At 41.2% G+C, this 27,491-nt stretch overlaps 1 protein-coding gene across 1 annotated transcript in view; it reads right to left on the reverse strand.

Moving 5' to 3' along the window:
- LOC111145248 (shootin 1) overlaps positions 1-27,491 on the reverse strand; it is a 97,917-nt gene that overhangs the window by 56,089 nt on the left and 14,337 nt on the right. Inside the window, exons 2-6 of the mRNA XM_022500035.1 lie at positions 27,172-27,224; positions 16,772-16,832; positions 9,875-9,969; positions 4,282-4,450; positions 2,069-2,166 (exon numbers count right to left, since the gene is read on the reverse strand). Coding sequence (XP_022355743.1) covers positions 2,069-2,166; positions 4,282-4,450; positions 9,875-9,969; positions 16,772-16,832; positions 27,172-27,224 — 476 coding nt within the window. The remainder of the gene's footprint in view (positions 1-2,068; positions 2,167-4,281; positions 4,451-9,874; positions 9,970-16,771; positions 16,833-27,171; positions 27,225-27,491) is intronic.

Genomic DNA, 27,491 nt, shown 5'->3' on the forward strand with positions numbered 1-27,491 from the left:
GAAGAAAACACCCGACATTGTAAAACATGACATAAGGTGATTTGTGACACACAGACTGCTGTTCAACATTCAACATGAAGTTAAAATTTCAGGCAGTAATGGCTTTACCGTGTTGGGCTTTTAGTAAAGTTGTTCTTAAGGGGTAGCTGTTTAAGCTAGGATATACCTTTGGTAGAGAACTTTCTTACAAATTCCAAATGGCACTGGTCCCTACCCATGTAAATGATTGATATTTTTAAGGCAAAAATCCAAGTAGAAAGCACCCAGAAAGTAGACAAATCATGTAGTCAGAGATCCAATACTCAACTTTGATATTCACTTCAAATTCTGATGACATTTAACTTAAGGGAAAAAATGCATGAATTTTTAAAATAAAAAATACTTTAAACTTGATGACTTCTAGCTTAAATAAAACACACACAAAAATCTTCCCAAAAGACTTATTTCTGAGGTAATTTTGACATCAATCAATAGGAAGAGACTATGAAGGGACCATTTTAAAAAAAGAATGTGAAGTTAGGTGTATCAAAGTGGGTAAGTCTCAAATGCACTACACTGAATTTTAAAAAGCAGGTACAAGGAGTGCCTGGCTGGCTCAGTCAGTGGAGCATTTGACTCCTGATCTCAGGATTGTGAGTTCAACCCCCACACTGGGCACGGAGCCTCCTTAAAATAAAAATTAAAAAAATAAAAAAATGAAAAGCAGGTACATTCACATCATTTAGAAAACACTCAAAATCCTATGTATTGTAGCAAAAAAAAAATATATATATATATATATACACACACACACATACGCACTGGAATGATAAAAGCCAAATTCAGAATAATGGTTGTGTAGGGAAATAGGGCATGGAGTGAGGGGAATACAGTGAGGGAGAGAGACAATGGGGTTGTTAAGACTACATGTTAAGCTAGGTAGTAGACATATGGGTGTTCCTTATTTTGTTTTTTATACTCTTCACATGTCTGAAATAGTCGTAATAAAAGGAACTTCTGAAAGGATTTCCAGTAACACCTCTAAGTGGGAAGGGGACAGGATCATCAGCAAATAATCATAATTGAGGAAGAGAGTGCATCAAAACATGTCTGTCTCTCTCCTATGGTTTCAGTCAAGAAAGAAACTAAGATAATGGTCCTGGAAAAGGACTCTGAATCCATCGGCACACCAGAGAGTCTGTGAACTGGATGCTTTTAGCGTAAGCTCCGTTTCTGGTTTTGGTCTGAATTAGTAACCGGCGTACACTCCCCACTTCCAAATGCCACTTCCAAAACAGCATCGTCCTTCCCGTGCCTCAGCATGTTCTGCAACACGAAGTAAATGCGAGGCTGAAGTTGGTGGACACCACCTCCCAACCTTTCTCGCGTTCTGGCCCTTAGGAAAACTGTGAGATAGGTATGCAAACTGAGGTCACTGGGTAAGGTTGCCCACTGAAGGGATAGAAGCCTCAAGGCCTCAGCATTACCCATAAGCCACCTGAGGGATGAGTCTAGAAGCTTGGGCTGTAGAATCTGGGAACCACGGACACCAATTAAATCATGACTGCAAAGGCAGTTCCTTGAAGCACCATGCACAGAAAGGCAATTATGTGCTCTTGTTCTTAAAGACCATTCAAAAGGAAAAATAAAAAGATTTTTGAAGCACCCACTTTGAACCCATTCTGCCATCTATACGCTTATGTTGCTGGTACACAAGAAGACAGCCCTTCCCAACTGAGCCAAACCATCTGATGGAGAAGCCAAATACTTCTTCCCCAGCAGCAATAAAGCAGATGACTTAAATTGCAGAGAGCATTCTTACAAATCTGCCTCCTATAGTGAAATACGGAGACAACGGGGACACTTCATTGCTATTTTGCTGATTTACTGAGCTGGGTAGTGAGTATACGAATGTTCATGATCTTATTTTCTACACCTTTCCGTATATTTGAAATGGAGGGGAGAAGAGAGGGTCAGAATTGGTACATGGTTCTCATGCCTGAAATCAACTTCCAACAGCAAGTTTTTAACTTAGCCAAACACCCTAAAAACACCAAAAGTCTTGCTTTTTCAGGCCTAAGATACATACTTCTTCCATTATTTCTGCAAGTTTGCTCTTGAGATTTTCCAATTCAATTGCTAGTATCTTCTTCTCCTCCCGAGCAGATACAATTTGATCTCGAAGTTCTGCATTTTTAAAGAAAAAAACAAGGGGAGGAAAACAATATAAGAAAACTTACTTTTTAATTTAAATTCAATTAGTGAACTTATAGTACAACATTAGTTTCAGGTGTAGTAACTTCTAAACTTATCTTAAAAGAAGAAATTAATCTTGTCAAAAGAACTGAAAATGCCAGTCCATATGTAGCTTACAATCAAGGTTATTTAACAAATAAAATGAAAATAAAGCAGAGAATGATGGAAATCTCACTTCTTTGCCCCTATATGCAGCCACAGTTATTAATAATTTTATACCATGCAATCTCACTGTGTTATTAAATGTACCAGATCATGTTTTCTTTGCACACTATCAGCCCGTATTTTAGGAAACTATCTGGCATTTTAGAAGTAAATGTTTTAAGATTTCAGCAAAACAAATTAAGGCATATTGCTAATTTCCTTTTTATTTTAAAATGGCCATGGGCTCTTGTCACAATAAAATATAACAAACAATGGGGCAGTTGATAATTTGCAGATTTTGATTTGCAGAAAAAAATCCTGACCCGCTGCCAATTTATAGCCCTCAAACGTTATTTGAATGGACTCAAAATATAACCTATTTGCAAAAGGGTTAATTCTAGTAATTTTCTCTCCAGAGTTGTTGGTGCTTTGTTTCTTATTTCCTAGTTCTTCTTATTGGAATTTAATGAAAACTGTATTACCAAAATGAAACTATTAGCAACCATGAAGTGCAAAAGCTTCTGGTAGTAGATGAAAATTACTCCCACCACTCAAACAGTAAAAAAGTACACAAGAGGGGTGACCGGGTGGCTCAGTTGGTGGAGCGCCCGACTCTTGACTTTGGCCTGAGATCAGCTCATGATGTCAGGGTCCTGGGATCCCACCAAGTTGGGATCCCACCAAGTCAGGCTCCACACTCAGCTGGGAATCTGCTTGAGGATTCTCTCTCTCCCTCTCCCTCTGCCTCTCCTCTCTCTTCATCTCTCTCTCTCAAATAAATAAATCTTTTAAAAATATATATACACAGATTAGCACAGAGTCAGTCCTTAAATGGATATCCAAGGCCTCTAGGTTTGCTACTCAGGTTTTAACCGCTTTTAATTAAAAACCTTCTCTGGAGTTATTTATAAATTAAACCAAGATTTCACAGGAGGCCAGCCTGGAATAGTTCTCAGATGTTATTTCAAAACCTCTTTCTCCACTGGCTGGCTAATCTTGAAGGAGGAACGAGAGACTATACTGTCTCAGACCTAAGACGAGGGGAGAATCAGGAACAGAAGGAAATCCTGTAAACTACTCCCTCCCCACCCATACAAATATTATTTTGTCTTAGGTCAGGGGGGTGGACAGTCAGGTAACAATGGCTTTCTTTATACCTCCTTTCCCCTCCTTCCAACTGCAGTTTTATCCAACCCAACATGCTAGTAAGTGTTGCTTTTGGCATGCGCCTGATGCTAAAATACCCTAAAAGTCATTGAGCCCCAGACTGCTCTTCTCCATCTGTAACATAAACAGTGTGTACATATAATCAGGTGTATATACAATCAAGAATAAAATTAAAGTATATTTAATAGAGGTTCCATGTGATATTCTACGTGCCGATGACCGACACAGTGAGTGGTCTAACCGTGTCTAAGTTGAACACCACAGATTGCTTACAGCTCAGTGCCTGAATCAGATGAGAAGTCCTTTGACGGCAGAGACTTAAGCCATCTGGGGAGGAATCCTCCCCAAAGATTCCAAAAAAGAACCAGACAAATGGGAGGCATGGGCTACATATATTTTTATCCATTCTTTCTTTCACATAACAAAATTATCTCAACGTGTAGTCCAGATTTTTAAGAATTTTTACAAACTGGCTGTTTCCATCAAGACAACACTTTCAAAAGTGTCTAATCGCAAATGAGAAACTAATTCATAATGCACCAACATCACATCGTATCATGATTCTCAACCAGGCTGCTCTCTGGGACATTTAAATCTGAAACTTTTTGAAGCAGGACCCAAGTTCTAAGGTTCTCAGAGGACCCAAGTTCTAAGGTTCTCAGGTGATTCCAATGGGCACCCAGGGCTGAGAAACATTATCCAAAATGTACCCAGTGATGAAGCCAAGCATCCCACCTTTGATCTGCTTCTGACACTGCACAGAGACACAGGTCTCCGCGGTGCCTTCTGGGTCCGTGCTGACATCTTCGTCATCGATGTTGATCTCCTCCGTGATTACATCTGGTCCCAGCTTGGCCATGTACAACATGCTGATTCTTTTCAATGTTTTATTTTCTTTATTTAGCTAAGGCAAAATATAAAAACGGTCATTTTAACAGCAGTCAAATGAGTGTCTTGCATTTTTAAACAATAGACAGATTGAGTGTATTTCTGTCTTACATATTCATCAACAGCCACAGCATGAACTAACAATTAGAAGGTTCATGAAGTAAGGTTTTATTTACACTTTTTAGTATTAAACTTACTAAAGTAAGACCTGACGCCTGGATTACAGCCAGCAGCATGGGGAAATGCTAGTTCTAACTGATGACGTAAGAATTATTAAGATAAGACACCAGTATAGATTTAATCAAATTTCAACTTATTCCATCCTTAATAGTCCTAATTAAGGCACTTCAAGAAAATGTTTTCTTTGCTGTTGTGCCCACCCTTGAAATGTTTGTTAGCCCAGCCCTCCCTCTTCTCTGAACACCTGCTACTCCTCTTCATTGTTCCACAGCATTCCTACAGGAACAACTGTGCTCCCCCAGAGAACCCCCCATCCCTTTGGCTGCAGCTAATCAGTCTGGGGATCAGGCACATGAGCCTAAGCGTGGTCAGTCGAATCCCTCCTCTAGAAATTTGGAGGCTAGGACAGAGATGAGTTTCCTTCCATGTGTCCAGATGTACAGACGCTGTAGGCAATCATGATTCACTACTGAACTGAGGAACAGAGGAAGGTAGTCCACTACAAAGCCAAAAACGGAGCTGGTGTGTAGAGACACACAGAGAAAAATAATGGAGATGGGTTTCCCACAGGACTCTGGTCCATTCTCAAAATGCTCCTAGCTCATGGATTCCATGGGATTCCCCAATATCCCTCACTAACAAATTCCTATTTTTTTTCTTTTGACAGTAGAAGGAAGTACAAGGTATGTTTCTGTTCTCTCTATAAAAAGAGTTCTAGTTCATAGCAAAGAAAAAAAAAGATCTTAATTAATTAATGTATTTGTTATTCCCTTTGCAGAAATGAATTGTTCTTTAGTTTCAGTCACTCAACTACCATCGTCTTCTTCGGTTCCCGTGTTTATATGCATACTTGTGTTAGTGCAAAGCACAAAGACTCAACGTGGTCCAAAGCCCATAGAAGCAAAGTATGGTTTCCTTGTGTTTTCTCTTCTTGAGACTAAAAAATAAAAGGTCTCCTATGAACACATGCACATATAGAAATGCAACCTCTCTTCTTTCACTCAGGGCTAATGGTGACCAAGACAAGTTCTGAATTAAACAACTGACACTGGAAATAAATAGAAACAGAAACCCAACTCATTGGAAAGCTAATAACTACCTTCTCTACTACAACTTTACATCAGAGTAAGACATGCTGGTACTGGCCCAGCTTTGGTCCTTCATTTGGTCCGTCATTCATAAAGCGTCTTCATAATTAAGACCCTTTAGGGCTTCCCTCAGGAAAAAGTCCAGACCATTTCAAACAGGGAGGTCTGATTCTCACCCCAAGAACACTGAATCTAACTATATCCCAAGTAGCCTGATGCAGGCACAAGAGGTTTCCCAGACCTCTGAACCCTCCCAAAGTTTCCCCCTGGGAAGCCTCATGAGCTCTACTCAGGGAATCCCACACAGCCCCTTTCTTCCCTGTGCCCAGCCCATAGCTCCAGCTTCTAGCTCCCGACAGTCCATTAGAGGATCAGGGATAAGACAGGAGCCCATGATCTCCAAGCCTCTCTCCCCTAGGATAAAACATTCTTGTAAAGCCTGTTGTGGGTTCCTGGCACCACAGGCACTACAGCAGGCACGAGCGGCTCAAGGATCCTGCCTGATACTCAGATGGTGCCATCTTTTCTGAATGGCGGGGAAAAAATCAAAATTGAAGGAAAAAGTGAAAACAGTCAAGACTTCATTTGTAATTCTGCCTCCTAATAATACTTAAACTAATGGTTTCCAACACACCACATTAGAATCTCCAGAGAGCTTTTACAAAATCCCAGTGCACAGGCTCTCTCACCAGACCCAAATCTCTGGCAGAGGAACCCAGTAGAGCACCCTCTCTGGGTCCCCAGGTGATTCTGTTACGCATCACTACGAAGAATCTTTGACACAGAGAAAGGCAACGCTTCTATATCTGTTTCTATAAAACCAGAGGCAAGAATCCTGCTCTACAATCCAACGTCTCTGTCTCTAGAATAACTTCACCTTTCACAGCGGTGGTCTCCTCCTCCAGGAACTAAGGGTAAAAATAGCCTCTGCCCCATAACGTGCGCACTGAGTGAGACATTACACAAGAAGCGCTTCATACAGTGATGGACATGCAGGAAAAAGCCAGTGTCTGCTCCTGATAGGAACAAAAGGTGTTCGGGGTGTGTGTCTGATTTTTCTTGGGGAATACTTTATCAGCTAGTTTTTTTCAACCAACATATACATCTGTGCAATTTTCTCTTCTTCCAGGATCCTCATGAAAGCACAAAAACACTAATTTTTGTTATCTGGTGTTTAGCAGGCTCGGTCCTGGGCCACTGTCACAATAATATTTAATAAGTTGTTCATTAATCGTTCTACCCTCAATTAATGCCTCTTTCTATCAAGCCAAGAATCAGAATCTCCCAGCCAGCACTATGTGGCTATAATACAACTACTCTCTTCAACAAAGTTATTACCTCAAGAAAAAAGCCACACACTGGGCACCTGGCTGGCTCATTCGGTACAGCATGTGACTCTTGATCTCAGGGTCATGAGTTTAAGCCCCATGATGGGTGTGGAGCCTACTCTTAAAAAAAAAAAAAAAAAAGCCACGAAGAAATTTCTCTGAAACATCATTCTCACATTCTGAAGGAAGAAACATAAGATTTATGTACGTAAAGATCTCATGACCATACTAACTGGATATTTTTGAAAACTCTGAATTCACAAATTTTGGCAATGCAATTTCACTGAAGTTATTATTCATCAAGTTATATGTTAACAGCATATTGTCTTTTGGAATGATTCTAAGTCACAAAGCAAAAATAAATCTTTTATAAACCTACAGTAGCAGAATCTTCTACTATGTTCAAATTTAAATAGTTTTTATATTGGGTGCAGCTTAATGAATATTTAAAGATACAAAGTAAGCAAGTTAAGCAGATTTGGACCATATGGTTTAAATAACTGGTCTACATTTATCAGTTTAACCTACACATTTTACCAAAGCATCCACCCTTGCTTTTAAGAAAATTATGCAAATTGCATCTTAAGAACATCCCATTTGTCATTAATTTGAGAGCAAAGATTTAGAAAAATAAGAAGAAATTTACAGAAACTTTGCTGCTTTAAAAATGGAGTCTACTTTCAAAAATGACAATTGGGATACCTAAATCAGGATGTGCTACTTTTTTTTTTTTTTTAAGATTTTATTTCACAGAGAGAGAACACAAGTAGGCAGAGAAGCAGGCAAAGAGAGAGAGAGGGAAGCAGGCTCCCTAGTGAGCAGGGAGCCCAATGCGGGACTCGATCCCAGGACCCTGAGATCATGACCTGAGCCGAAGGCAGAGGCTTAACCCACTGAGCCACCCAGGGACTCCAGTATGTGCTACTTATTGATCATGCATATAATGAAGCTTCCAGACTTTGCATTCAAAGCTGTAGTATCTTCCAGATCCAATGAGCACATCTATAGGCTTTCTGACCTGTTTTTATTCCAAGTCCCACAAGGCCACATTGTAGCCTCAAAAAGAAACCATATGGCCACTTCGAAAGACTTCATGAATAGAAGACAAAACATGTAAGTGAAGGATCCTATTGTCAAGACTAAATTATAAAACTGACCTTTGAGATTAGTAATACAGTGGTTCATAAACAGGGACGGATGAAGACAACAGTCCCCTGGCAGCTTTCTCAGCACACACCTGGCCTGGGCCACATTCCCAGCATCAGTGGGTCTAGGATATTCTTAAGAAATCAATGCTGGTCCACCCTGACACTTAGGACAAGGCAACTGTAAAACCCCAGAGAGGTTCATTCTCTTGCTCAAAGTCACCTGTTAAAAAAGGGGAGGGGCTCAAATCATTTTTTTAAAAGGGTCTGTATGGACCTGTGAGTGGAGTGCATCATGAAAAAAGGGAAGTCTGTCCCATTCTCCCTCCGTCCTAACTCTCTCTAGTCCATCCTGTCATTTGAGATGAGACACAGCAGTCCAGAGACCAGAACTAGTAAGTTGACCAAAGTCACAGCCCAAAATGACATCACTGGGAATAAAACCCCCAAACTGTTGCTTTCCATTAATTCTGCCAGTCCTGCGAGGTAGTCTGTGTTCTCATTTTGCAATGTACTACTGGCAACAGGGATACTTACGGATAGCAAGAGAAAAATCCAAGGACTATCTTTAGCCACTGCAAGGTTCAAAGCAGCTAGTATGCTCCTAAGACATTTTTTTCTATCTGTTCCCAAAGAAGGAATAAAGGATATGAAAAAGAGGATTCACCCAGTTTTGCAGACCAGTGAACACTTAATGAAGGGTAGAGCTGAAGAAATGATAGGAAAGCACCCACGCGATCACTGTTTTTAAAGCAATGGCCCATAGTGATGTGTATTCTTCAAAGGAATAACAGAAGAGAAGTTGCATGTACACGTTTATATTCTTGGGTTCTGACTGCATTATCTTATGAATTCTAATGTAGTGTCATTACACAAACAATTAAGCAAATACCTCTAGCAAGCACACTGCTAATGCACACAAATTAAACACAGAGATACATAGACAGATTGGCTGATTGATTTGCAGACTTTCAGTGACATCCAAAGACATACTTTGGAGGGAGGTGATGGGGAAGAGAGAAAGGCCCACAACCGGCATTACTAATGATTTTTGGTTAAAAATTGCTGTAATCCATTTTCTGATGAAGTGGTTCAGATGCATTTTACCCGACCCAAAATACGTAAGACAGAGATAAAAAACATTCTTTAATAATAATGTACTTCTGATGAGATAGAATATAGAAAATTACACTCCTGGTAAATTCATCAGCGAGAAGCAATCAGTGGAGCACTGGAGGTCACCTTTAGCATGCCCTCACTCTGCTTTCACAAATAATCACCTGAAATATAAGGCTGGAGGCTGACTTTTTTATCTAAATCAAACGTGAAACACTCATTGCCCCCTTTATGCCACACCAGGTTCATTTTAAACTTGGTGAATGTTTTCACCCAATGCTCAGACATTTAGAAAGTCCAGTTGAAAGATGGACTCTGGGCCATTTTTTAGAGGCAGAAAGCACCAATGCTGAAATACACACATGCAAATGCCCCTTTTACAATGGAAAGAACCTAGGCATTAAGATATTTACATAACCCTATTCCAGGGCTTTGATAATTTACAGCACTTTACGACACTTCTCCTCCTCATCAGAGTGGAGGCAATGGACTAGAAAAGCAAAAGCAGATAGGAGGTCACTCTTCAGAAAAGAAGTTGAAATTAAAAGGCACAGATAGAATTCCCTTATTTGAAGAGTCTCACCTTTGTCGCCAGAGCCTCAGCACTCTCTCGACAAGTCTTCTCTATTTCAAGATGGTTCTGCATAAAATTGACTTCCTCTATAACCATGTGAGAAACTAGGAATGAGGGGAAAAAAGTCTCAGCATTCAGAGATTAGTCAGCGATTCCAGAAGCCCACACGTTGTGTCCCATGACTCAGAATACTTCACTTCTTTAGCTCGCCAGGCCTTCAGCGGGCATGGAGGAGGAAAAAACAAAAAACAAACAAACAAACAAAAAAAACAGTCTTGAAGCTGCTTCCCTGATTAAATTTTAGCTAATATCTGGACGTGGAGGGGGAAAAATAGAACGCAATGAAGAGCCTTCATTTCCAATGCACACATTTTTAAGAAAGCTAGTTAGGCTGCCTTTAAGTGTCTTTTTTCTATGTAGCTGTACACAGAGTCTTAGACATGTCCACTAACTTAGATGAAAGAATCTCTCCTCAATGAAAAGTGGCAAACATGATTTCCTTTTCTCAGCGAGACAGAACCCCTGGATCTAAGAAGGAAAATCAGCTAGCAAGAAATTTTTAAAATTAAATCTTAACTTGATCTCCTTCGCCAGAATAACAAGGTGGCAGTTTATCTCAGGTCAGCATGCAACAGCCTTCTCTATGAGAGACAAAGTAGTTACTGTGATTTAATAAACTCTGGGGAGGAAAATTATAGCAACCCCAGTTATGTACTCGATGACGATGAATGTGGAGCCTTCTTGCATCACACACTGTCAGGAAGATTGGGAGAAAAATGCAATTTTACTGGACACTTTACCAATGCTTGAAAAATAGTAATTTTCAGGCTCTTTCAGTAGCTGGTTTATACAGATTGAGATTCAAAGGTACAAAGTAATTTAGAACCTGAATTATACTTCGAAGATCATCTGAGAGAAAAGTGCCAATTCCTTTCCCCCACATTTTTAGTTAAAAGAAAATGCTCAGAATCTTAAACTTCACTGTGAACGTGTATACTTATTGACATTTGTTTGGCTTAAAAAAGAAAAACGAAGTACACCCAAATGTGAAACCCAACGAAGTTAGGCAAAAAGCACTGGGGCTCACATAACACAAAGAGAGATTACTTTTGCTTCATTTAAGCTTAATTAACCTGCAATTATGATTAAACTCAGGGGAAAAAATTTCTCTCCAAATTAAATACAAAAATGTATTACTTCCTAAGTCTGTCCAAAGTTCTTATTATGTTAATATTCAAATTCATAAAGCAGCACTAAATGGCCAGAAACATCTCTAACCTTGACATTTTTTCAGGGGTAATAATAATCTGCAGCAAATGCAGGCCAACCAAAAACCACTTAACTAATTAGTAGTTGCAGTCACCGAGAAAAACATGAATCAACACTGTTATTACAAGTGGCACATTTGAGTGGCATCTAATTATGACTTGATGAGCACGATACTTGCATTATCAACATTACTACTGCATCCCATCAGGGCCTAAAAGCTGCTGATGGCATTGACTTCGAGAAACTCCCACTCAATGGTACAGCAGCACCCAACAATCGGCTTGGCAGGGGCCCCCCTCACTAAATGACACGTTAAGCGTAATTACTGGTAGACATTGTAAATAAACAGGATTGGAAGTGAAAATTGTACCAAGTGCATAAGACACAATCTGACACATTGGAAGTGGCAGCCTTAATTGAGAGTTTCTTTGACTGCTCAAGATCATTTCAACTGCATTTCTCAGAGGACAGTGATTATAACTGTGGAGACAGACGGCATAATGGTATCAGCACTGCTGACAGAGCAGTGAATTAAATTGTATCTGCTGTTGTGTGAAAGCCTTGATGAGAGGTACAGATGCCTTAGTGGTCTTATCATTATAACACAATGGTCATGTTGTCATCAACCTTTCTGGCTCCAATTGAAAAGAAATGATTGTGTGTTGAGGCTCTGCCCCCCCTTCCACACCACCCCCCTTCTCCTCTTCTATCTCTTGTTCTGAATAGAACCAATTTTCAGAGAGCTATGAAATCACGCAATAGGTCCTAAAATGCAGCTGCTTGGCATACAAACGGGTCCCCATTAAACTGGAATCACACACAATATGTGTTTATGCCAGAAGAACAAATAGAAGCTGAACACAGGCCAAGTTTATTCACACACACAAAGCCCATGTAGCTCTTCATCAATATAATTGCCTTTTATATTGTAGTTTAAATAATAGGCTCTATTATTTCCTTAAAATCCTAATATTCTTGGCATTTTATCACTATGTTTACAAGGTAGGTTCTTCAAAAATGTGAAGGAAAGAGAAAAGAAACCTATACAATTTTTACAACATCAAATATTACCTTGAATTTTTAGCCTTAACTACTTGACTTCTTCTACCACAATCTGGTATTTCCACCATCATAACAAAAACATAAACACTCTGCATGTTTCATAGGAATTTGACTTTTTATTCAATAACATTCTTGCTCATGGAAGAGTAAGGAAAAATCATTCCACATAGCAAGGTTTAGGCCCAGCAAAAAGAAATACACACACACATGCGCGCGCGCACACACACACACACACACACACACACACACACACACACTTCTTTTCTGAACATTTTGTAAAAAGCTGCCCTGTAACTTAACTTGATAAACTTACATAGGCAGCACTAGCCACAATTTTCTCCAATTCTTATAGAGCAGGCCCCATCAGATAGGTTTTTTTTCTCTCTTCCTCTAAGAGGGAACAGTAGAAATCAAAAGTTGTGCTTTGATTTCTAGTTTAAAAAATTATCTCAATGCTAAGTAGGGAGCAAAGAAACCCACCTATTCACTTTCTAGATTTAAAAGAAAAGAACATGTTTCAGAGGGCATTTATATCTTTAAAAAGCAGACCTCATTTCCAAAACTACAAGTCAGGTTACATGACACAAAACAGAAGTTTTTGCAATATGTAATTTTATTTGCCCCTTTCAAAGGATGAAAGTTTAAAAAAAAAAAACAACCTTTAATTTGTTCATTTAGTGACTGGCCCTATGGTGCCAAATTCAGGCTTGTCTCATAATATCCAGACCATGAATGACCACTACACCTAACATATCTCTAATGTGGATGACAGGAAGGTTTAAAAAAGAAGAAAGATGAATTCTAGCCTTTTAGGAACACGTATTGAAATATTTATATTTATTTACGATAAAATTATCATTAAATGATATGATGACTGAATTCATTTCAAAATAACCTGAGGTCGGTGAGAACGGACGTGCAGACAGAGATGAAACAGACTGGCCTCGAGCTGGCAGCTGCTGAAGCTGGATGATGGACACATGGTGCTTCACTGCATTATTTTCTCACTTTTACATAAGCTTGATATTTTCCATAATCAGAGTTGTTTTTAATGACTCTCACAACTCAGAAGCATAACCTGAAAAGCCATCCATGAGTGCTTCCACCCGTCCAGTTGAATCAGCAAAGTCTATTTTTCCTCTTCACGACCGCAAAACACTCGGACATACTTGCCATCACAGAATGGAGGGCAACTGGGACTTTCTCTTTTTGACTTGTTTTTGTCTTCTATTAACTTCGAGCATCACAGCTTTACTCACGTCTGACCGTCCTGCACCTGACATACTGCTGGGTATGCGCTACGTAGTCACATTTGTGTTTGTGTTTGTGTTTGTGTGAGTGACTGGAAAAATCTATCAGGCCTATGTTCGTCTGTGAACACCCCTTTACAAGAATGTTCTCTCTAGAACAGAACTGCTTCGGACACAACCGCTATCACCCACTGTTGGGCCAACTCTGTGTCCAGCCTGTGCTAAACCCTATGTGCTCTGTCATGAATCCTCACGACAGTCTTACGAGGTAGGTATGTATCATCACAGCAATTTCCTATTGGAGAGCACTGAAGCCCAAAAAAGTCAAGTAACATATATCCCAAAATATAGTTCTAACGTGTAAAGCCCAGCTAAACCAACTTCTAGATGACTCTGATTTTCTAGGTGTCTTTCTAACTTGTATTCAAATGTGATACCACCCATGGGATTGCCCTGAGCGAAACTCCTCTCCATCCAGCCAACTCTCAGCAATGCCTAGATGCAGGACGTCTCTGCAGCTCATGTGGAGAACATGCTGTTCACTCGCCGGCGACGTGAGATCGCCTGACAGGTTTTCATGCGTGTGTAAACACGGATGAGAGCTGGCAGGCGTGCAGGGGACACGGGTGTGTCCTCACACACCAAAAAGGCTCTCAGGTTCTGGCTGAAGGACTTGAAAGGCCTTGAGTGACTTCTTCTCTCACATGAATCTGTCTTCCTAGGGACCATGGCTTTGCTCTGCAGCGGGGCTCTTTGTGCAGGAAGACAGGAGGAAGGCTGGGGCAGAGCTGATGGAGCCGAAAATGGCGAGGAAATATGGACAAAACAGGCTAAGAAGAGCGTGACCCGCGAGGTGAGCACAGCCCTTAGGCCTAACGGGGCTCTTCCCTCACTCTGAGATCTGGGCCTCGCAGGTAAACATGACAGGCCGGCAGATTTCAACTTAGCACCCAAAGATATTTCCCCAGGGCTGTCCAAACGCCAAGACCAGGCTCTGCAAACGAACCCGTAAGCGGACTCATGGACTCTTCATGCCGAAGGGCGCTCGGGACGGGACAGTCAACAAGATGGCGGCGGCAGCAGCACACGTTTACTGAGCACTTAAACTCTAGCGCCAGGCACTGTGTTCAGCACTTTCTCCGTGAATATCTCATTTGTTCCTTGAACAGCCTCGGAGGCAGGGTCATTTATCCCAATTTTACTAATGCAGAAATTGCTCAGGACTACGCGGATTCACAGCACAGCTGCTTTTTCCTGCTGGTAACCACTGCGCTCCCTTCCAAATCCGAAATCCTGCTCCCTGTTCAGAAGTCATCAACCATTTACCCCAGACAGAATGTTTTAACAAGTATTTAGAATTTTCATCATCCCCACTTTCTGTTCTTTTGAGTCAGAGAAAAGAGTCGGCATTCTGTTCTCCTGCCATCCAAACTTTAAATTAATTAAGCAGACTTAGGAAAGTCAAAAATTCAATTCATACAACAATAAAGATCACTGTACTAACCTTTCAGCTGATTCTTTTAGGCTCTGAGTTGCTCGTAAGGAAAAATGTGAATTTTTAAAACTGTCGAAGATATTTAGAGGAAGAGACAAAGAAAGGGGAAAAGGAAGTGGGAGAGGAAAGTTTATATGTTACTCTAAAGGTAGGTTGATTTGGGGAGAAGCTCCTTCCATTTCTGCAGAACACAAGAGGCAAAATGCCTACTACCTGCCCAACCAAAGCATTTTATGTTAAGTCCAACCATAAAACCTTGAACTATTCTTACTACACAGCAGCATTCCAATCCACTATCAATAATTAATTTGAGAACATGAATTGGTAACAATGTAACTGGTATAATTCTTTCAGTGTGACCCAGTGTCAGCAAAAGTGGAAGAGTATCAAATTAATCCCGCCTTAGGGAACAAGAAAATTCTACACAATCGCAGTTTGTATATTCACAAGTAAGAGATATTTCTGTCATAGCATATTGGCCTCCAAAGAAAAGTACCAACAACAATATTCCGGAGACTTTGTTAAAGCCAGACACTTGAAATAAACTAGGTACTGAAATGAACTATAATGTTCCATTTTCATGGCTGTTTAACCTTCGACAAGAATAAAATGTTCTGTTGCATAGTTACCAAGCCAACACTTTATGATATAATCAAACAGCCTAACACAGCATCTGCAGAAAGATGGAGAAAGACCCTGCTTCCAAGGGGAAGGGCAACTTTTCCTGCTAAAGTCTGGTCCTTTTCCCATGACCTATTTCCTTCTGATCCTTCTGAGTGTAATCAGATACATTCTATCTTAGTGGATGAGGTAATGACAGATCGGCATGGCATACAAGAATACCACAGCAAACATTTAGAAGATTATTACAGCTTCTGTGGGAATACAACGTTCCTTGGTGAGAAGGCCATTACAAACATTCTGACTCTTTTTTTTTTTTTCTTTTTTTTTTAGATTTTTATTTATTTTATTTGTCAGAGAGAGAGAGAGAGTGAGCACAAGCAGATAGAGTGGCAGGCAGAGGCAGAGGGAGAAGCAGGCTCCCTGCTGAGCAAGGAGCCCGATGTGGGACTCGATCCCAGGACGCTGGGATCATGACCTGAGCCGAAGGCAGCGGCTTAACCCACTGAGCCACCCAGGCGTCCCAAACATTCTGACTCTTAAAAATGTGATAGTTCTGTGAACTACAATTCTTTTTCTATGCATTAATGTAAGAAATCAGACCACTGTAAAGATGTATAAGAATACTTCACATTATTTATAATATCTAAAACCCAGAAATAATCCATCACCGAAAGAATGTTCAAATAAATTAGGGTACTATCATGTAAGAGAATACAGAAAAAAATATACACCTCTACTGACATGCAAAGATGACCACAATACACCACTCCCTGAAAACAGCAGGCTGTAAAACTGAATGTAAAGCGTGACTTTATTTTTTGTGGACATAAATACTGCCCACAGATAAAAGACCAAGAAAGAAAGACTATAAAATATTAACACTGCCTTTTCTCAAAGAATCAAGATAACAAGTAATTTTTGTTCTTCTTTAACTGTTCTGCATAGTAAAGTTTTTTTTTTATACAAGTGCAAACTGTCTTTTATAATAACATACTCATGAAACAATAATATTCATTCCATTTGTTTGACAATCACAGTAATGCCAGGACATTTTTGGTGGGGGGGGGGGGCGGCAAATAGTAAGACAATTCTTGCTTTCTTGGATGCCCAATGCAGCAGCAACTAAACATAGGGGACGTGTCTGCCCACATAATTCCCAAACATAGTTATGTGCGTTACAGTAATTCCAATGAAACGCTTACATACTTTTCTGAAGTTCCTCCAGTTTTTTAACAGCTTCATCTCGTTCTTGCCTAATTTTGTCACACTGAAAGGAGACGAGACAGAAATGTTAAATTTGTTTCACAAGTTTGCGAAGGCAAGAAAGAGCAAACCTATCAACAGCAGCGGTCTTATGAAAAAAAAAATTAAAAATCTTTAAAAAAGCATTAACTGTCACATGGTACTTAGGCTACTCAACCAGCGTGGCCTTGCACCATCTGTATCTGGCCACTTGCCTTGGACCTTCCAAGACAATGAGTCATCTCACTGCTCATTATCTCCTCAGGAACAGACCAATTTAACATCCTTGCATTCAAATTACTCATTCTTTAAGAGAATATATGTGCCTCTTTTTGCCTTTTACGGTCTTCCCTCCTCCCAGTGTTTTCAGTGAGTGTTTTCAGTAAGTAGGTATTTCGGTAATACAGTGAACACCCCATGCACCCACAGGTCAGATTCCCTGAAACTGGGTAGCGACGAACTCCCCAGAACTATCCAGAACACTGGTGCACAGCCAGAAGTGACCCCTACTTGAAGACAAACTGCTGTCGTGCACCCCTTGAAATCCTCAGTTAAGGGGAAAATATCCTCATATCCTTAGAATTCCAAAGAGAAGGTGGCAAATTAAAATGAGAAAAGATAAAATATTCCACAATAAGCATATATCATTTACATAAACTACTTTTTAGTTTTAAAGGGTGGGAGGACTCACTGAAAACACTAGGAGGAGGGAAGACCATAAAAGGCAAAAATAACTACTAAAGCATGAGGACCTTTCAGGGTATCTGGTATAGAAACAAATATCCAATATTTTAACAGGCCCTCAAGGTATGAATGAATTTTATAAAAACTTCATGTTCATTATTAGGACTGATTCAACTTACTATGAATTTCACAAAGCAGGTTAAGTATAAAACATTTTAGAAAGATTTTCATCAAAAATGTCTACAACTTTAAGAAATGATTTTTAACTATAAAAGCAATAATTAAAATCTGAATTTTTCTGGAAATACTATGATACTACAACAAGAGAGTCATGTGAGTAAAACACAACTTAATTTTTTTTTTAAAGAATTTATTTATTTATTTGAGAGAGTAAGAGAGAGCATGAGCCAGGGAGAGAGGGAGAGGGCAGAAGAAGCAGACTCCCTGAAGAGCAAGGAGCCCGACATGGGACTCAATCCTGCGACTCCAGGGTCATGACCTGAGCAAAAGGCAGACATTTAACCTACTGAGCCACCCAGGCGCCCCAGTAAAACACAACTTTAAATTATACTTTAATCCTACTGTGCCATATAAATATATTAGGATTTCATGCCTTTGGATATTTATTATTTCAAATTTCAACAGCTAAAAAATTATGATGTCACTGATAATTTGGAAAGCCCAAATTAAGATGAGATAGTCTCATCTAAGACTGGCAAAAACTGAAAAAGTTTGCTGTCAGTTGAGGACTGTCACATACAGTGCCCCGTGGAAGCTGGTGGGAGTGTCAACAGACGTAACTAGTTTAGAAATAAACCATCAAAACTGAAAGTGCACACAACCTATGACTCAGCAATTCCACTACTGGGTTTTTTTTTTTTAAGTTTTAAGTAATCTCTATACCCAGTGTGGGTATAAACTCACCACCCCCAAGATCAAGGGTCGCATGTTCTTCTGACTGAGCTACCCGGGCACCCTGCAATTCCATTTCGAGATTCTATTACTGGAATCTCTAGTAATATTCTACAGATACGTTCGGCATAAATCATGGTATATTCATGTAACATGCTAGAGAACCATGACTCAATGATCGTAAGCTGCTCGTGTCAACCTACACCTCAAAAGCCGTAATGGTGAGTAAAGGAATCGGAGAATCCATGTCAATATATACCTTAAGCAAATAAAATCACTTGATAGACTTGGGCTGTAAATGTGTATTTCATGATATATATGGCATACATAAAAATATAAAAACCCAAAATAGAAGGATACATACAAAATTTATCACAGGAGTTATCTCTCAAAATACAGGGAAAGGGCAAGGGCCCAGGGCTGGGTGACAATGAAGATCTTCACTTTTATCTGTAGCAATTTTTTAAGTTAAAAAAAAATAACAGTTAATTCTTTATTTCTAAGATGTTATTTATTTGGGAGAGAGGGACAGCACACAGGAGAGTGGGTGGAGGGGCAGAGGGAGAGAGAGACTCTCAAGCAGATCCCCTGCTGGGCGTGGAGCCTGACATGGGGCACCGTCCCATGACCCGAAGATCATGACCTGAGCCGAAACCAAGAGTCAGACGCTTAACTGACTGAGTCCCGCAGCCGCCCCAGAATGACAGTTAATTCTGTCAGTTACATATTTGTTGTTATTCTCTGCCCTTCTTTGGGCTTTAGAATATTTTTTTAATTTAAAAAAATTAAGTCAACTGCTCAGTCTTCCCCTTCAATGTCTCAAGAACTGAAACTTGAAAAAGCTTATCTCCATCCATGCGGGTAAACCCATTCCCGCAAAAGAACATGGAACAAGTCCTAATGCTACATGAGCAAGGCTGTTTACCAGCTCCTGACTTGGACCCTCCACAGGAAGGTCAGGCTGGACTATTTCCTTAAGGAGGATGCATATTCTTTCATTAAGGTTTTCTCGAGGAATCCCTCCTCTGCCAAAAAAGTAATGCTGTCTAATACAGTTCTAGGTCCAACTTAACAGATAAACTGTCTTGATTGATTTCTGGTGTTTAAAATTCTAAACAGTAGAGTTCTGGATTCTCGAATAAGTTTGTGGAGATCCTTCCCCGGCCAGAGAGTAGAACCCTTAATTTTACGAGATTCTGGTCAGCGGTTTCAGGAAAGTTCTTGTTTTCTAGAGTCTGCACACCCACCTCCAACAAGGCAGTTTTGTCTAAAGCACAAAAAGAAACATAATTTCTGACTAGACTCGTACTCCTGGGGCAAGACTGCCAAATGAAATATATCTGCTGTTTTATTCTCAAATTAACTTCGTGGATCTTCATTTCTGAAGGTGTATGACGCCCTCAGAAAAGCTGTCTTCACCTCTGATCTGGTGCTTGGGAGCGCTGCCCCTGACTTAATACCGCTTGGATTCTTCCCCGGACCTCTCAAAGCTCCACCTGAAGGAACCAGAGCTTAACTTAATTCTTACTTAAATCAAAAGCCAGAGTTTTCACTGACACTTTGCCTGACCAGAGCATCGAACAGGAGGGCACACTACCTCCGCACGCGTGAAAAGGCCCGCCGGCTGACACCACACACGACCCCCCGCGCAGCTCCCCCTCGCTGGTCACGGACACCACGGGGCAATTTTAGGGAGGCTCACACCAGCCTCCCAGAAGCAAAGCCTTATGCCCACACTCTCTCCTGCTAAGGCCCAGGTAGACGGGCTCTCGTGAATGACAGGTCCCGACATCGCAGTCCTGTTCCATCATGCCAGTAACCGGTTCCCATCACCAGCCGTACGTTTGTACAGGAACCCGCAGACGGCACCAGAGAATGCAGAAGCCGCCACCCAACCCCAGCTGTATTCTCCCGGGGATCTTCATGGTGCTTTGCTTTCTATTTTCTGCAACCACATTATGATAAAACTGGCAGCCACAGAATTTACCATCTGCTATGGATGCTGAAAGGAGTGTGTGCTGAAGGGGGCGGGGGGATCTATGCATACGGCAAAGGCAGCTGACTTACTCCCAAACCACAGCTGAACAAAATATGAAGGACGTACCCGTTTACGAAGCAGAAATCCAGACATCCGCTTATTTCATCATTTTAGGTGAACCCAGCAAAGTATCTTGTGCCCTTCCTCTCATTCAACCAACACAGGGAAGTCAGCAAGGATTCTGGGCTTCTAGGGGAGAGCGCTACGTCTCTGCATCCTGCAGAAACCCCTCACCCACCCGGCCCCTTCCTCTACCCTGCCCACGCAGCTGCAGCATTTGTGGAAACTGCCTCTTTTTGTGTGAGAATTGCTCAGGAAGACTTTGCAATAGCAACAGATGTGAGGGCCCACATCACTGAATTAGGATGCCCAGCGACTCTCTAGAGAGCCTGCGGCCAGGGTGGAACCCGGCAGCTTGAGCGCTGGCTGCTTTCCACTAGCTGGATAACACGAGGTCTCTTCTAGACTCCATGGGGGCTCTTTGTGAAGTGGGGGATCCACCAGAGGTTGGCCTCACCGGTTTCGAATTATCAGAGGCCCTGGTCTCCTGGTCTCCGCATGAGAAGCCCGGGCCTATCTGTTCTCAGAGCCTCACCCAGGCAGATACCTGGCTTCCCGAACTCAACCAGCATCTCAAAGCACGGGCAGAGTGACTGGCAGGGTGGTCTCCATGTGCACCGGCAGGACTTCTTCCTTACCCCTCCCACAGCCACTACTGTGCAGACAAAAGTGTCCGCTTCGCAGTCTCAGCCGACAGAGAGCCTGTAGGTACTAACACTTCTTTATATGCTGCTGTGTGTGTAGCGTACGCAAGGAAAAGCCCAGTACTCGGAATGGTGTCTTGCCCCCATGAACGGGAACATTCGTTTTGATCTCCGTGGTGCACGAATGCAGCGAGGGTTGCCAGCCTAGGCAAAGGCCAGTTTGGGGCCCATGACGTGCACACATGTGCCGCATACACACACCATCAACAAAGCGGATGTTGTGCACAAAGCAAGGACCTTCGCTGAGGGAGTCTACTGTAATCACTGAATGCCTCAGTTTCCTTCCTCAGAGCCCTGAACCACCTAGTGACATAGCACCCACATATGCCAGGCACTGTGCTAACCCTGGGGTGGGGGGATCCAGGGGAAACTAACAGCCAGGGTGCTCGCTACTATGCTTACGATCTACCAAGAAGGATCAACCACGAAGCAAGCAATTTATAAGAATACGGGCTTGAAGGGGGAAGTGCTGTACGACAGGGACACGTCGCAGAGGCTCTCAGCCCAGACCCGAAACGGTCTCCGCCCACCAGCATTTCTACTGCTTTTTCCTGAAGTCCACTCCCTTTGTGTCTGGTTACAACGTTTAAAAACGTCAACACGCACAGCATCGGAATTGCACACAGTTATCTATTTTAGGGTCTTTGGTGATGCTTTCAGAGGACCATCAAAATCATTGTTAATAATGCCGGACAATCCCACAGTTCCACCTAGGGAAGGTCCGCTAGACCTCAACTGTGCCTGTCCTTAAAGAACACAATAAAAGAAATCATTCCCACTTAGATGGAATTCCTTTCACCCTCTTTCTCTTTTGGTGGTGTTCTTTCTTCCAATTCAAAGTTCTTTCCCTCCACTTTTCAGTAGCTGCCCCTGAAGCTGTCTTGCAGCGTTCTCCAAATTCTAGGTATTGTGTGTTAGATGGAAACACATGTCATCAGAACAGAGATCCTTGCTCTTTGTTTCTGGATAGATTGCTGTTAATAAGAGACTCATTTTCACTTTCAAACTGCTAAGTAATTACTTTTTCTCTGGCACGACCACTTGCCACTCTGTTCTAAAGAAACTGCATGTATGTGGATGTATTATGCATGAACGCTTAGCATAATGGATGCATATCTTGCTCTTTAAAGTGGCTTCTTTACTGATTTTTTTTTTCAAATAAAATACTTTGGGACCTTCACCTCTGAAACTGACACAAGAGAAAGAAATTCTGACAATAGACAAGGGGAACCAAGATGCAAACAGTATCATATATCTTGCTTCTTGAAACGTAAGTCTTGGAAAGTGTCTGCCTCATTCCCTTTCATTCATTGTTCCTGGCAAGCTGACAGACCCGCCTGATGTACTGTTACAGTAGCTTATCCAGACGACTTCTAATCAGCCACTTAAACATGTATTCATTTCAAAACTCAATCTCAAGACATAATATTAAATATAAATACTGTGTAAAGGCAGATATTCTTCTATTATACACATTCCCTTCTTTTTAGGCATGCTCCACACCCACCCCCACCACCCTGAGAAATGTGAAAGCTATTCCATTAAAAGCTCAGTGAGGCTTTGCCCCCCATATAGGAAAAAGCCCCAGACAATTATGACAAAGATCCTGAATGAGTCATAAGGGGAATGCCCTTCAATTGTAGGAGCATGACTAACCTCTGAATGTGGGGGACTGCTTCACAGGCAAACAATCACATTTTCTTTGGTTGATTCCAAAGTATATAGTCTTCTATTTTTCCATACGTCAAAAAACATTTTTGGAAGTCTTGTTGACTTCAATGTGCTAGCCTTTCTTACTTTTTAACATACTGCTGATAATGTCACTTAGAAACTAGCCAAAAAATAATAGAAACTAGCACCCTTTCCATAAACTCCCCTTACCCTGACATTAAAAAAAAAAAAAAACTGAACTTTTTACATTACAATCCAACCCCATACAACTTACTCATACCCTACCTACTATTTTGATGATAACTGATTGATAAAAGGTGATAAATACAAGGAAATAAACACATGTTTTATTACAAAGAAGTAAACTATTCTGCTTGAGAAAAGGTTGGAGAAGACTTAAAAAAAGGGGGGGGCATTTGAGCCAAGCATTAAGAGCTAATAAGAATTTGTCACATGGTCTAGGATAGGATCCTTATCTTTTTGTCCTTTTCCCATCCCACCCCCAAACTGCAGACGTTCACTTAAACAGCACAATTTATCATTTGTCCATGTGGCTGTACCCCTCATGAGAGTGGTTTTACTCAAGAGGGGGACCTTTATGTATCTTTCTTAATACTCCAGTACTCAGAAGGCATTCAACAGTCTTCCCTTCAAAAAGCTTTCCTTACAAACTCAAACAGACTTTGATTCCATCCTCAAAGACAATGAGAAAAACCACAAAATGATCAACATTACATTTTTCTTAAATAGGGATAACTGCAAAGGAAAAGATCATTGACACACCGGCCCAACCTTCCAAGTCTACTCTTCCCCTGCACACCTACATCAGAATCTGCATGCACACTCGCTCACACGTGTGACGTTTCTGACACCAGACGGATTTGATATTTAACTTTCAGTTTTTAAGGACGAACCTACAGATGGTCAAGACAAGCGATCCAGAGAAGTCCTGAGTCTGATAATTTGCTATGGAAAATTCATGAGCTAACAACAATGAACGAAGATTAACACCAAGATCTTGGTGGAAAAAGTCAATCAGCTCCGTGAGTTTACTGGCTTCAAAAAGAACATTTGTGGTCAGAAGACCTGTGTACATAACTTGACTCTGTTAAGCCCTGAGGTTCTGTTCTCTGTGCACTGGAGCTGACACGGGGCTGCTTGGGGCATCAGACGAGGAACATAATTGAGTGTGTGTGTGCCCCATGGCAGCTTCTTTATAAATACAGACCCTTAAGCATAAACTCACGTCCTACCACTTGTCTCCCCAGAGGAGGTTCCAAACAGAGCATCAAAAGCTCTTATCCAAAGAAATCAAACCCTTTGTCTCTTTCTCGTTGATCAGTTTCATCATCTAGCAATAAATATAGACTTAATGTGGACATGTGGAAGGAAGAGATAACCTGCAGTGAATTTACTCTGGTCCCTTCCACTCATGCAAAACTCCCCCAGATCAAATGAACTATGGCAAAAGGACTTCCACCTTAGATTTCTCTCCTTGACTAATTTTAAACTCCCCTACGAGGGAAGGATGGCCATGCATATTTGCGGGTATGACCTGGGCAAAGCTCCCTCAGCCAGGAACAAGAAAGTGCCTTGCCAGAGAAAATGGTGTTCTCCATTTACCACCTCCAGAACTAAAGCTGCTTTTTCTCATTCTATGCTGTATAAAAGGCTTTTATTATATGCTTCCATCTTTTGTAATGCAGCCCTCTTTTTGGGGGGAAAAATCTGCAATAATAAGCCCGTTAGTCCTTTAACAGAAGATAAACAGAACAGAGTGAACTTAAAACCACTCTATTTTGTTTTACCCAACTGCAGCATTCCATACCGCATTCATTTCTTTTCTTCCCATTTCTGTTAATAGTTATTTTTTAAAGAATTAGCACATAAGAGGGTCAGTAATGCATACAGATGTTACAAAAGTATTAGGCCATGTAGAGAAACATGCAAATAGTTAATAGGCAGGGGCGCCTGGGTGGCTCAGTGGGTTAAGCCGCTGCCTTCGGCTCAGGTCATGATCTCAGGGTCCTGGGATCGAGCCCCACATCGGGCTCTCTGCTCAGCAGGGAGCCTGCTTCCTCCTCTCTCTCTGCCTGCCTCTATGCCTACTTGTGATCTCTCTCTGTCAGATAAATAAATAAAATCTTTAAAAAAAAAATAGTTAATAGGCAAAAGTAATTTATAGTCCTCCTTTTACCAAATCCATTTTTCCTATAATTCCACTTGTGTAACAGATGGTTCACTTAAAAACCTCCCTGCAGAAAGTGGCTCTCGGTTAAATAACCATCAACACCACCAGCAATGGATGTTTTCACTACTTTCAAGGCAATGCAAGGTCTATATGTAAGCAAGGATTAGAGGAGAAGAAAGAAAACAAAAAATTTACTCTTCTGCCTCTCATGTTACTCCTTTTCTTCTATATCCTTCCTTCACCATCACATGAAGACACGGGTTTGCTTCCTTCCCTCCGATCTTCTAGGTTAAGTCAAAGAGTTCTCCTGAATTAACCCTTCCAACTTGTCTTGCTCTCCCCCTCCTAGGCCTGGACACCTACAGAAGAGACTCAGCCGGTAACTTCTTGGCTCCTTCTCCTACAGTTGCAAGATGCTTGCGTACCTGGGAGAAGAGGCTCAAGCAATCAGGCCCGAGCGTCCCTTGACATTCCTCTCTGAAATTACGGGGCCTCAGGGAGCCAGGATTAAGCACAAACACCCCACCTGTTGGCATCCTCAGGACAGCTGTGATTTGGGGTGGTTACTGCATTAGAATTAGGAACCTTGTCAAACTGTTCTTCTGGGACTTCCTTACCACGTTAGAGATGCACGCAGCAACCACTCTCTATCACAGACATCTTCACCACCCCCACCTACCTACCATTCCCTAAATCACCAGATGGAAAGAAGAGAAGAAACTCCAGATGTCATGGAACATCAAAGATTTATTTGCAAATGAGCAGAGGAGCCTGAAAACTAAGTGAAAAATAATGGTCTCAAAATCCATTTCTATATCATACCATTAATATCACAAACCATGTTACAGCTAATACAGGTAGCCAAGTAATATGAGCGAAAAACTTAAATATGATTCTTAAGAACCCAATAAATAGCCTCAAATATGCCAAAGGTTTTACAAATATTCGGCTCACTGCCCATTTTCATTCCAGATCTTACTCTCAAATTTTAAAGACAAGGTCTCATCATTTACAGCCATGATGACCATCAACTTCAATAACTATGAAGGACCTATTTTTAAATTTTCCACCATGGACATTATGTTTTGAAATATTTAGTCTATCAAAGTAATTTCTAAACACAAATTTTGTTTCTACCTAAAAACAATAATGGGCAGCTCTGCTCTCTCTCTCTCTCTTCTACTTCTCTGTTCAATTTAGCCCTCCTCTTTTTTTAACTCAGACCTCCCTTCTGTCCCCTCCCTAATTTGCAGGGGAGAAAAAAGACACATAAGCAAATATTCACAAATCTTAGATGGATTATGTACAGAGACAAAAAGGTAAGTAGTTTATAAAGGTTAGCTGAATTCACTGATTTCAGTTTAAAAATAAAACTTGTGGGGCGCCTGGGTGGCTCAGTGGGTTAACGCCTCTGCCTTCGGCTCAGGTCACGGTCCCAGGGTCCTGGGATCGAGCCCCACATCGGGCCCTCTGCTCAGCAGGGAGCCTGCTTCCTCCTCTCTCTCTGCCTGCTTCTCTGTGATCTCCGTCTGTCAAATAAATAAATAAAATCTTAAAAAAAAAAAAAAAAAAAAACTTGTGCCAAGGCCCCTGAAAACATTCGCCAGCCATTACTATCTTCTTGGTGGGTGATTTTCAACTTTCAGTGTATTTTTCGTATACTTAGACGACACGAGCATAAAAAAGGGTTTATGCAAGAAGATGGGCTAAACACCAATGACTAATGCCATAGAGTTCTCTCCAGAATCTACTCTGTCTTAAGCCCCAAACATACGTGTCTTCCCTTCAATTCCATCACTAGAATCCCAAATCTGGTTGTTAGGGGGAAAGTACAATTCTTGGGGGCTTGAGTTGCTTGGCCTGGTGCCTTGCTGCACATTTAACTGTGTAGTTAATCTCCCAGAGCAGCGCCCACTGTGGCATGCCTGCTATTCTTTACCATCTGGAGCCTGGAGTTGATATTAGCTTGAACCGCACATGCAGGAGAAAAGAAAAAAGAAAAAAACTCTCACTCGCATTTAACTGAAATTGGTGGCAGAACAATGCACCATGCCGTCCAGGCTTTCACACATGTAAGAAAGGAAAGAAAGGGTAAAGTACAAACCTTCTCCTTTGTTTTCTGGTTCTCTGCTCTGAGGTCTTCATATTCGCCTATGGCTAAAAGGGGGAAAAAAAAAAAAAGGAAAGCAACGTTATAACACTATCAAAAGTTTACTGTAGGAAAACCTGGGACCCAACTCACCTCTGTTGTTTCTGAGGTTGGTGGTGGGGTAGAGAAAAGGCCACAGAAGAAGCGCTTCTGCTTTTAAGAGTAAGAAAGAAAAAGAGACCACAGCAGGTGTGAGCCCACCAAGCCGAATTTCGGATTCTCCCTAGGTCACGGGAAGACCTCGGAGCCATAAGTGACCTATGACAAATCACTTC

This window comes from Enhydra lutris, unplaced genomic scaffold (assembly GCF_002288905.1).
Source record: "Enhydra lutris kenyoni isolate GAN:26980312 unplaced genomic scaffold, ASM228890v2 scaffoldscaffold12, whole genome shotgun sequence".
Taxonomy (NCBI): domain Eukaryota; kingdom Metazoa; phylum Chordata; class Mammalia; order Carnivora; family Mustelidae; genus Enhydra; species Enhydra lutris.